General features: G+C 37.3%; 1 protein-coding gene across 1 annotated transcript in view; it reads left to right on the top strand.

Annotated features, from left to right (window-relative positions):
• The window catches only part of SLC12A8 (solute carrier family 12 member 8), a 1,470,733-nt gene that overhangs the window by 1,372,417 nt on the left and 85,484 nt on the right, over positions 1–12,832 (top strand). The window contains exon 9 of the mRNA XM_044075012.1: positions 8,465–9,149. Within this exon, the coding sequence (XP_043930947.1) occupies positions 8,465–9,149 (685 nt within the window). The remainder of the gene's footprint in view (positions 1–8,464; positions 9,150–12,832) is intronic.

Raw genomic sequence — 12,832 nt, 5'->3', positions numbered from 1 at the left:
GAACTACCAGTTTTCTTTCCAAAATTCTCTAATGAAGCAGAATACACTCTCCATAAATTGGATGTTCACAGGCAATTACGCTTCTATTTAGACAGGACTCAGCAACCGTAAGTCAGACCAGTTGTTTGTGTCCTTCTCAGGTAATAAATTGGGCCAAACCATCACAAAAGCTACAATCTCAAAATGGATCAGAGATTGCATAACTCAGACCTATTCTTCTTCAAATAAGCAACTTGCATCATCTATCAAAGCTCATTCTACCAGAGCTATGGCTACTTCTATAGCCTTTCATTCCAAGCTCGCTATTTGAAATTTGTGCTGCGGCTACTTGGTCCAACCGCACACTTTCATTTCCCATTACAAATTGGATGTGGCGTCTAAAGGCGAGCTTCATTTGGTTCCACGGTACTCAGGAGTGTTTTCCAGTGAGCCACCCAGGATTCAGGTGCTAGGGACGCTGTCCCATCATTCAGAATGTAGGCGAGATAGGATCACATAACATCTTTTAGTTATGTACTCACCATAACTTCAGATGTTTGGGATCCATCTACATTCCTGATACCCACCCTCCTTCCCCCTACCTTGCAGATCAGAAGAGATAGAACGGTTTTGAGCTCCACTGTTTTTATCTTGTTTCATCTGACGATGTTATATAAGCAGGGTATGCATGTGTGCATGTATGCGGGCAAACTAGATCTGGGGGACTGATGGTGGTGCATCCTGGGATATAGTAAAGCTCAGCCAATAAGAGACTTCGCTCTTTGGCATAAGCGTGCCGAGTCGGAGCCGAGGGATCGGCTCCGAACCCATCATTCAGAATGTAGGCGAGATGGATCCCAAACATCTGAAGTTATGGTGAGTACATAACTAAAAGTTTTGGATCCCCCTAAGCGGCCATTTATTTCATCAAAAAGATCCATTATGCAACCCTTAGCAATTTTTATTGATCAGAATTTAAGGATAAACTCCCCAGAGTATTAAAGTGTTCCTAGGAATTCTTGACCAAACTGATTAATGTTTCTGTGAAGTCCAGTGATGTTTTTGTAATAGGGTACATTAAAGATTTTTTTTTTACTGTGATAACCCAGGAATTGGGGTTGGGTTGTTTCAAAATGGTCACTCAAATGCAGTTTTAAAGTCATGAAAGCAATAAATTTGCTAATAAAGTTTGTGTTATTAGGAGCACAATTTTGTGCATAGCAGCGAATATTACAAGACTTTAAAGAGTTATCACAGGTTTTTGGATTATGCATTTTTTTTACTTGGAATGGCCCTCAGGAGTCGTCAGAACAATTTTATCATACTGAAAGGGACTACCATTTTCTTGGAATTCTGTTCAAATGGGGCCATCATTCTGCCATATTTTTGGATGTAAATCTGATAAAAAGGGCTTCTATCTACAATGTGTTGGCATTACAATATTCCCATGAATTCCATGATTTACAGTACATCATGAACAAGAATTGGACTTTACTTTTGGAATTTTGGCCAGAGTTAACCAAGAAGGAAATATTTCATCTTTAAGCCCAGAAAAAATATTGACTTCCAAATGGAACATACCCTTGGTGAAACGAACCAACAGGACCATGGTAAGTTTATTTTTTGTCAGTATTGTACATTCATGAAGGGCCTAATGTTGTGGTTGAAAGTTTTCCTAGGATATGTCAGTGTCCTTATCAATTAAATTGCAGTTGTTGCCCTGTTGTTATGTATCAACATGAAACTCCTGCCTCAGCTTTTATGCAGGCAAAACCAGTTGAAATTGTCTTAGAGGATACAGGAGCACTGCCATAGTATAAAAAAGGATATGGCATATGCCATTTTCAAGCATTCCATGGTTTGTGAAACTTTCAAAAAGATTTATTTTTTGTTTTAAATTATTTCAGAGAGTGAGAGATTTTCTTTCTGTTTAAAGAGGTAGCTGTCTTTTATGAACCAGTTACCTTCTACTGTTTCTTGTTTTTCATTCGGTAATTTAATTTAATTTTATTTTTAGTTTCCTGTTCCAGGTCACAGAAACCACACATATATATAGCACCTCCAAGTTATAATAAATAATGGTCTGCAATGAACAGCATGCTGTTTTTTTTTTTTTACACGATTATTCTGTGTATTATTTTCATTTCTCTCTTTTTAAAGCTTTCAGTAATTTCTTTTTAACAGCAAAGCTGCATTAATATTTTTTTTATTATTTCCCCTCTTTATTTAAACATTTTTCAAGTTTCCATCACACACACTACTAACCACTTACCAGGTGGCTTTCAGCACATTATTTTTAAACATCTTTCTCAAACATGGCATTAAAAAAGTGACACATGAACATATGTTAATGGGAAAAAACATACTACAATTTCTGTTTATATTTTCATTTAGTATGCATTTTACAGTTTTCATTCACTCCAGTTTTACATAAATTGCTCAATTCATGCCTTCCCTTAAATTTCACTCCTCCTTCTGTACAGTGTTCTGCAGGTTTTGTTGACATAAATTCCCTTTATTTGCTCTATCCCTTTACTAAACATCTTACTTCCAGCTATTTTATCTCCTTTACAATATTCAGTACTTCAGTTACAGTTGGTTAAGATTTTGATTTCCGCTTTGAAGTAATTGCTTTTTTCACAGAGAATAGCATTGAACTTAGAAAGGCCTTACTACTTCTGGGCACTTACAAGGTTATTGAAGTTTTTAGCCATTGTATTTTAGCTACTAATAACTCAGAGACAAGCAGAAAATGTACATATTGTCCCTATCCATGGGAGACAGGAGTTCTAAAAGAGGGCTGAACAGCTCCTCGTATCTGGCAAGTGTAGTTGAGGAGAAGGGAAGTCAAAGCCAGAGTCAGAGGTGCTGCAGCCAACTGGCACAAACTGTCAGGGGTAGTGTGTGACAGAAGAATACCAAAGAAGCTGAAAAGTAATTTTTCCGAAGTAGTGGTGCAAACGGTGCTTCTGTGTGGCACATAAGCATGCACAATGAAGGCAGAGCAGATGAAGAAGCTTGAGGCGATTGTCTGAGATTGAAAGTAGAATGCCCATTGTGGGACAGATGCAGAAATGAAGCTCAAGTGCAGAGAAGGTCAAGGAGAATACATTATGATGGTTTGTGACATGTATAGGAAAGCAGATGATGATTTAGTAAAACAGATTTAGGAGAAACAGGAAGAAAAAAAAAAGGGAAGATGAAGACATCCAGCTAAGATATGGATGGATTGCATGAGAAAAGACCTGTAACACTAAAGCATGACTGTCAAAGAAAATAGGAGAGGGGTTCTGAATTGATAGATGTGGCAAAAGTTGACATTTTACCCCAAACCCTTGTAGAAATGGTAAAAATGGGCCTGATCAAAATGATGATAATGATTGTGAAACTACAAGTCATGAAACACATTTTTTATACCTAGAAGGGGTAAGTTGGTATAGTGGGTTAATATCTTTACTTCACATAAGCAAGGTACATGATTTGATTTTCACATTGGAAAGGGAAATTGGCTAAGCTTAAAATAGCCCACTGGAGCAGCTAGCCAAACACTTACCCATGAACAAGATATTATGAACAAGATATTTTACATATCTAATGTCGGACATCCTTACAAATTCCGTTTAATCATTTTAAATTATATTCATGGTATTTTTTGCATTGACTTCAGTGGATTTGTGTCTTTGGATGGACTTCTTTTCTTGCATAAGAGCAGTATCTTTATCACTAAAGTATTTTAATAAAAGAGGGATGATAGGTCATGCCATCTGAGCATTTCATTTTTTAAGATTATTTTGATTGACTTTTAATTTACTTTCAGTCAGTGTAAGGAATTTTGCATATCCTGACCTCCATTTATCAATTTTTTGTCTTTTGCTTTCCCATGTATTTCATTGGGGTGTTATTTATTTATTTAGTAAAATGGCAATATCCTTATCACTGTATCATTTTGTAAAAAGATCTCATAGTCGAGGGATATTAGGTTACCTTAGGAAAGTTTATTTTGTGTTGTGTGGACAATTTGTGGTATTTTTGATTATGTGTATGTTGGTGGGGGTCCTTGTGGACTATGACCACCTTTTTTATGATTTGTGTTCACTATGGGTTCAATAGCCATTGGATTTATATTGTTTAGAATGGGATTTTAAGAGCTATATGGCAATATGTTTGGTGTCATGGTTTGGTTGTTTGATCACTATGTGTAAAAATGAATCGGTCATTTGTGAAAACGTTTTAAACTGTTTAGAGTATTTTATGCAAGGCTTATGATGGGTAAATAGCCTGAAAGCTTTCTGTTTCCTATACTTGTTTTAGTAAAGTCTGTCTCAGTCTTCCACTGCTGGTGATTAGTTTGTTAATACCTCATTAGAATGCATATGGTGAATCAATCAGCTTTAGTCTTTTGGCTGTATTATATGTATTAGTCTGTGTAACACCCTAAATGTGTGTTTGTGTGTGTGTGTGTGTGTGTGTGTGTGTGTGTGTGTGTGTGTGTGTGTGTGTGTGTGTGTATGTATGTGTATATATATATATATATATATATATATACACATTTTTACTGTGTGAGTCTTCTATGATGTGTGCCATATTAAAGCCGAGTGGTGTCAGCAGGGTGAAGAACAGTGTCCCAAGTTTACTATTGTCTGTATACTTAATGAGCCACACACAGTTTTGGTGTCTGAGAGAAAGATGTCAGAGAGGACAGACTCTTCATGGATATGAGTGGTGACAGGGGATGATAATGATTGGATTACACCTGGTCTCACCTGCTGTGTACAACTGTGGAACCAGGTGTAGAGTCAAGTTATTACAGCTTCACTTCTCATCAGATGCCTGAGTGTATGTATGAGTCTGTCATGGTTATGGTGTTGAATTTCTTATTCCGCTCTAGATAAGCTGCATGAGCAGATGAAGCATTGTCCAGGGCAACAACCCAATCTTAACCAGAAAAAAAATGAAGTTAGGTATATAACATCTACCTTTGAAAAAACATACTGGGTTTGTTCATGGAGAAGAAGGCCTCTCATTGTCTTTCTAGGTAAATTCCATGATGATTCGTCCATCACTTTCAATAATATGCTTGTGTTGCTAATCAATATATAATTATTGAGGGTCTGTGGAAGGGTCTCAATGGTGGATGTGGAGCACAGTGGCCTGCTTCCACATATCAGTGCCATGACCGGTTTTAGTACTCTATTAATAATGTGTGTAAGAAGGTATAAAAGGCTATTTTTGATTCCATAAATTAGATTTTCTAATATCTCATCTGGTCTCATGGAACTGATATTTATAAACTTCCAGAGGTGACCATTTCAGGTGGGGATAGTTTTACAAGGAGGAAGATGAGATGGGGATCCCTTTTGTGACCTAAAATCTGCTCTTTATTTGTGTGCCACTGTGTTAAGTGTATGTTTTGGCTCTTTTATGGCAATAGGCAGCAATTGGTTCTAGTACACTACATTCTTGTTTCTTCCCTTTTATTTATTGGTTATGGTTGTAGATGGTCTAATTACTGCCATCTGTGTTGATGGGAAGTCTTGCCTCAAATTAAGTTTTGCTTTTTTCAATGTAGAAAACCACCCCTTGATGAATAACATTAGTAGCTGTCCAGCTTACCTATGCCTATGGCTGGTCCTATTCAAAAAGTCAGTTTGATGTCTTTAGTAATATCAGAGTATTATCAGTAGGGTGCATTGTCCATGTCAGTTGTGCAGCTTTTAATTTCTAGGCTTTTTTGTTTATCTTCTTAATATGTCTACTGGTAAGAGTAGTTAGTAGTTCTTCTGTGTTAAGAATGAGATTGTTTCTTTTGATGCAATATTAAAGTTTGTTCAGTTGTTTCTTTCGGCTTTTCCCAGTTAGGGATCGCCACAGTGGAACTCCGGTCCGCTAATGATTGGTAGTTGATTTTTACATGCCGAGTTACCAGCCCTGATGCACAACCATCAACGGAAGTACACCCATTCACGCATGTCTCCACACAGAAGACGCTCTAGCTGAGAATCAAACCGGACGGCGTCTTACTGTGAGGTGACAATGCTACCGCAGCAAGTTTGTTCAGTGATGATTATAATTCATATTCCATTTCCTTTATGCTGGGTGAGCTATGGATGAGTGTGGAATTGTCTTTGTACTATGTTAGTGTGATTCAGCCTGTGTGTGGATGCAAATTATTTGTAATGGTTGTTAATGAAAGAGGTACATGTATTGAATCATGAAGAAGTCTAATGTTCATTGTAGATGTGTACATTTTGACAAATGACTGTTTGCTCATTTTTCCTTGAGATGAGACTGGAACCAAGGCAGGACTAGGTTGTTATCATTTTAGCTTATGGAGGAGTACTTGGTGATTGACTACCTTGAAGGTGTTGGAGAAGTCCAAGTGTACTGCACCTGTGGGTTGACCTCTTGCACAGATAGTGTCTACATGCTGAGGCTGCTTCAGAAGCATGTTTGAGTACTCTGCTCAGTTTTGAGGCTGTGCTGTATTTTTTTTTTAGTCCCCTAAGACATCACCATTACCAGTCTGGCCCCAGTATCCCATAACCATGCAAAATCTATCAGCTACTTTACTCTCCAACCCCCCCAACTTACTGTGGTTTTACTAGGGCTGTTCTTCAATCCTAAATGTGTCCTGGGTGCTTGGATCTTCTGTGAGTCCTTCCAGGGGTGATTTTTTTGTTTGTTTATGCTTTACTCATCCCATCCCTTTCCTTGCCACCCACACACTCATTCATTATGTCTGAAGGGAACTCCCCTCTTTGGACCATGCCTCCCCTGAGGCAGTGTATCAACAAGTGCCCTCCTACCTAGAATAGAGTCACCCATTCCTTCCCTGCCACTCTGTCAGTTGTCTGAGCCACTCATTGAACCCAGATCGGTTGGGCTGTAGTCAGGGCTTTATCCCTCAGGGCTACTGGGACGGTTCAGAATCTTTGCTGTGTTAAGTGATGAATTTACTTTTAGAGTGAATTTTGTTAGTTGTGTACAAGACTGTAAACTATTTTGGAGAGAAGAGTGACAATTCTTATTGGTCTGTAGTTCACTTTGAATGGATCTCCACATTTGAAAGGAATGGTGGTACGGCGGTAGCGTTGTTACCTCACAGCAAGAGGTTCTCCCGTTCGATTCTCGGCTTGGCTTGGGAGTGCCTTCTGTGTGGAGTCTGCATGTCCTCCCCGCGGTTGGGTAGTGTTCGAAAGACATGTGTGCGTAAATGGGTGTGCCTTCGTTGAAGGTTGGGCGTCGAGCTGGCACCTCTTAAAAATCTACTGCCAATCATTAGCCGACTGGAGTTCCACTGTGGCGACCCCTTACCAGGAAAAGCTGAAAGACAAACAACAACAACAACATTTTGTTTATTTTCAGTAGGTGTGGAAGTGGTCTTCATTCACACCATTGGTAGTTATAATGGATAGTTTGAAAGCAATTATAGGTGTAAGTTTCTTATTACATAAGAAACTTAAAAAGGAGTCCATGGATGATGTACCATGGCCCCTTAATCTTCATAGCAGTCTTTTGATGAATAAGCTTGATGGATTCTAAAGGTGAGATTTACTGTTATATTGGGGTTATTTGGTGGGGTACATGGGCTGGTGCTATATTGCTTGATAACTGGGTTGTACTGGTTAGCAAATACATTTGTCATTTGTAGATGAGATACCTTAGCCAGAGTGTTTTTATCAGTCTTTTTAATATTGCCAAGTACCTTGTTGACAGAATCCCAGAATGCCTTTGAGTACATTAGGCTGTTGTACTGCAGGTTGTTAAAGCAAGTTTGTCTTGTTATGTCATGGCTTTGGAAATGGTTGTTGGTGTCTTTTGTTTTTGTAAGGTAGCCATGATGTTCTGTTTTTATGTTGTAGACAGGCTTTGTCTTTTTCTTTTACAAGATGATGTGTTGTCTAACCAGAGTAAGCAGTTTTGTTTTGCTTTTTTTTGTTTTAATGGAGTATATTTATCCAGAAGATGGAGCAACACAGAGAAACAGACATGTAAAGCATGCTTCATTTCTTTGACTTGCTATAGCCAATTCTAGTTACTTTGCCAAGAAATAATTCTATTTTCTAACCCTAATTAATTGAGTTTGTAAATGCTACTGTATGTTATACTCAACCTGTTGGTTATTTTCAGCTGAAGTTCATTATATTTGAAACTTATATGTGTTACAGTTTGTCTCACTACCTTAAGAAGTATGTTATATTTGATCGAACTCCAAATGAACCCATACTGTTTTCAGTCCTATAAGTTGGTTATTTCAAAAAAGTGTTACTTCTTTCCTTCAAAAATGACTCAGAAATATTCGCACTGTCTACATTTAGCAGTTGGAACTTCAAACTTCCTATACTAGACAGACACTGTATATGTACCGTTTTACTTTTCTTTTGACAGTGACTTAACTAATAATTTGTGCAAAATGTTGTTTTAAATTATAACATCTCTTTTTTTTATATTGATTTCAAAATAATTACATTATTTATCATTGCAGAAAGGACCTAATAAAACACCTGTGGCTGCCATTTGCCTGACAAGCCTTGTTACCATGGCTTTCATCTTCATTGGCCAAGTGAATGTTTTAGCTCCAATAGTCACCATCAACTTCATGGTGACCTATGTTGTTGTGGATTATGCATACTTCTCAGTGGTTATGAGTTACAACCTCCAGCAGAAGAAGAAGCAACTGAGAAGGGAATGTTCTCTTTCATTGACTCCTTCAAAGCCTTTGATAGCTGCCAAAACATCTGTGTACGGAACCACTGGTGTTATGCAGGCCAGAATGAATGGTACCCTGCAGGAATTTGCCAAAGACATGGATCAAATATTCACTCCTATAAGTCTGTCTACAGTTAGTGATGAAGCATCTAGTGAAAAAGGAAAAGATACAAATCCAAAAGAAAACATGAGGAGGCCAAGGAAGGCGGCAAAACAAACACTAAGCAGCAGTTTTAAGCTGAATCTTAGCAGTGACCCTTCTATGAAAGAGGATGGTCAGAATTTAATAAATGAAGCTGTTGAAGGTGGTGAGCAACAGAATGGAAATGCTGTGCAAGGCTTTCACCCTACAGGAGGTCAGGGGTCAATGTATATGAAACAAAGGCATCACAGTGAGATAGTGGCACAATTTGAGCAACAACTCATTAGAACAAATAGTACAGAAGAAAGCAAACATGAAGGTGATTACTAATCAGTTAATTACCAATGATACAATCTTATTTTTTTATTTTGGGCAATTATAAGGCAGTGCTAATAGTGTGCATGATACAGTCTGTGGTAGTTATCCTAATGGTTGTAGTTGTGATACTCTTACTATGTGATGAACTTGATTAATTAAATGTGCTTCTTTAAGGCTTGACTGGATAAGCTATGTGTTGCCTCATTCAGAAGTATAGTATGGCATCTTGTAGCACCATTTGAAAGATTTATGAACGCATGCAGAAACATTGTGTGAAATATTTAAAAAATGCTTGAATATATGTTTCTGGACCGTCAATTATTAGCATGAATTACTTTCAGGTCTGATATATACATATATCTATATATATATACATACATATATATACACACACACACACACACACACATATATATATATATATATATATATATATACGTGCACACACACGAGTGTGTGTGTGTGTGTGTGTGTGTGTGTGTGTGTGTGTATATATATATATATATATATATATATATATATATATATATATATATTTATATGTCTACCTGATAACTCTGAAAGCTTGAAACGTCAACGACGAAAAGACCGACACTGGAAGATCAACAACGAAGATGACCGACAGTTGAGAATCCCAATGCTGAGAACACCGACATGTCAAACGAGTGCTAGTGAGTAAGTATGCGGTAGTGACGGACGTCAGGGTTAGGGTGCGGGTAAGGTAAGTGTGCGATAGCGATAGTCTGTAGAGTTAGGGGTGGGTTAAGTGAGTTAGAGTTAGGGCATGGGTCAGGTGAGTGTGCGATAGTGGCAGACGTTAGGGATAGGGGCGGGTTAAGTGAGTTAGGGTTAGGGCATGTGTTAGGTGAGTGTGCGATAGTGACGGACCTTAGGTTTAGGGTTTGGGTTAAGGTTAGTGCATAGATAGTTGGGTATGTAAGGTTCAGTGTAGGTTTGTAAGATTTTTGGTGTGCTTGTGTTGTGTGTGTGCTTTTTGGACAGGGGATTTGTTTTGTTTGTTGACTGTCGGGATTGTGGTTTGTCGGGTATGTGACATTTCGTGTTTCTGAACTTTCAGTTTTGTGGTGACGGTGATTTTGTTGTCGGTGTTTTAGCATGGTGGTGTTGTCATATAGACCCATATATATATATATATATATATATATATATATATATATATATATATATATATATCTATATATATCTATATATATATATATATATATATATATATATATATATATATATATTTTATATTGGCTAACGTGAAATGATTGAAACACAAAACATCAAACCATGTCAACTATTTGCAAAACCAACAACACAAATAACCTTTATCAAGTTCTTTGAAGAAGGAAGCAAATTTCCTTTTCTGATGTACTAACTATAACCTTACAAATATTCAGTTCAAATTTATCTGAATTAGACGTGTAGCAAGCTGTTGTCTTCTCCCATTCTAGCAGCCCCCCCCCAACATTAAGTTGATGAGCAAAAAAAATCCTCTCCTAGCACTTAAGGAGCAAAACTAAATAAAAATCAATAACACCTGGCCTGAATGGAATTTCACACCTCCTGACAACTGCAGATTTCCTGTCTGGACTGCTTTTGCTTGAGATAAATGCCTGAGAATGCAGTTGTGCAGCATACTTGTAAAAATGTATATATCGCAAAAAAATTTACAAGAAAGTTAAACTACACACTTATCTTCATAATGGGAATATTAATATGTCATCTAGATATAACAGTGTTTTTATATTCAACACGTAATTTGATAGTATGTAAACTTTATTGGAATTGTACAACCATTAATATTTCTTTAGCCATGTTAGGTAGACCACCACCTATAAATGTGATCTTTTTCATGCAGATATGAACTTTAGTTTGCTGCAGAGTAGTTTTGTAGATCTTACTCCATTTTTGAGATATTTGCATAATTAGGATTTATTTGCATATTTACATATGTAATGGACAAATATATATAAATAGCTACAAAACAGTGCTCTTAGATAGCAAATATCAGTGGATTTTTTTTCTTCTGCATTACACATACCTTCATTTGATACCAATGAGTACCACATAAAAACCTTCTGGTTCAAGTTAACATTGTTATTAACTTGTGGCTATACTTCTGGAAAATAAGTCACATTTTGTTTAGTACCATTTGTCTGAGAAGCATTCTTGATATCTGTGGTGACTGTGCATACGAAATGCTGTTCCATAATGCATACAGTTGAACAATGCCCTATGTATTTACAGAAATATGATTTTTTTTTTATTTATCCCTTGTTGACTATCCCATTTAGGTTATTGATGTCTTTTCAGGGGAGACCAGAAGTGGCATTGATACTACTAGGTGAAATTTGGCCAGGCCATTGGGGAACTTCTATTAGTCTTTTAAGTAGGTGTTGTGGGATGTTTTACAACCACATGAACTAGCACCAATTCAAGCAGAAGGGACGTCAGTTTAACAACTCTTCGGAAAGATGACACTTTCAGGGGTCTAGCACCCCCTTATGCTACATTCCAGTGTCAGTACTCCATCTACCTAATGTGGGAATAGAACTCATATCCTTTTACACCAAAGGCAAGTGTGCTTTTACTTCACTACATATTTCAGTTCAACCATCAGAAGTATACATTGCAACTCATATTACTGCCAGGCACATACACTGTAACCTTTTGCAACCCCTGTTACTGTTGGATGCATACACCATAGCCTACTGCAAAAAGAAAACCAAAAAAAAAAAAGAATGCATTCATAAACATTCACCAATACTCTATATTTTACCTCTTTGCTGTCAGATGTATGCAAAGCAACCCATTGCACCCCCACAGGTGCGCGCACAAGTTACAGTGAAATTACTGAATGTGTATATGTTGAATCTATCCATCCATCCATCCTCAACCTCTTTTCCCATTTTTGCACATGGGTTCAGGTGTCACTTCAACAGTGACTATCATCTTGAGCCAAGATTTACAGCACCAGGTGGCTAGCCCTGTCACTGTAGTTCATCTGTACCACTCACTCGCACATAAACACTCGTACTTATGGCCAATATAGAGTGTGAATGTCTGATTGCAGTCAAATGAATATACCTGCTGTCATATATTTCAGTTGTTGTCAGGCACATACAGAGCATTCCATAGCATACAATGTGTTTGTTTTGTGTCTGTCTATCTATCTATCTATCTATCTATCTATCTATCTATCTATCTATCTGTCTATCTATGTATGAATGTACGACCTATAATGAAAGATGTACAACACCAAACCTACATTGATCGAGCTAAAAAAGATGGAAAGACAAAATGCTAAAAAAAACAAAAAAAATACACACAAAAAATAATAGGAGACAGAAACACTAATCAGGGACAGATTTTAAATATAGCTCTTATATGCTTATAAATTTGCTAGCATTACATGGATCGTTGAGATGTATGACAACACACTGTAATTCTGCCCCCTCCCCAGACACACACACGTATACAACTCAGGTGCCTGATTATAGTCAAATGTATAAAAACACACATAAATAATGTCCTCAGTAATTTACTGGCTGTCATTGGTATGAGATGCATACCTTAGCTCCGAATCTCTTAGCTCAAGAATCGGTGACAAAGCTAGAAAATAATGTGAGACAAGCACCCCAAATCAGGAACAGATTTTAACATGTATTTTGTATA

Source organism: Protopterus annectens, chromosome 6.part0 (genome assembly GCF_019279795.1).
Source record: "Protopterus annectens isolate FY-2018-M chromosome 6.part0, PAN1.0, whole genome shotgun sequence".
NCBI lineage: Eukaryota > Metazoa > Chordata > Ceratodontiformes > Protopteridae > Protopterus > Protopterus annectens.
Note: the sequence above shows the minus strand (reverse complement) of the source record. Positions and strands in the feature narration are given on the sequence as shown.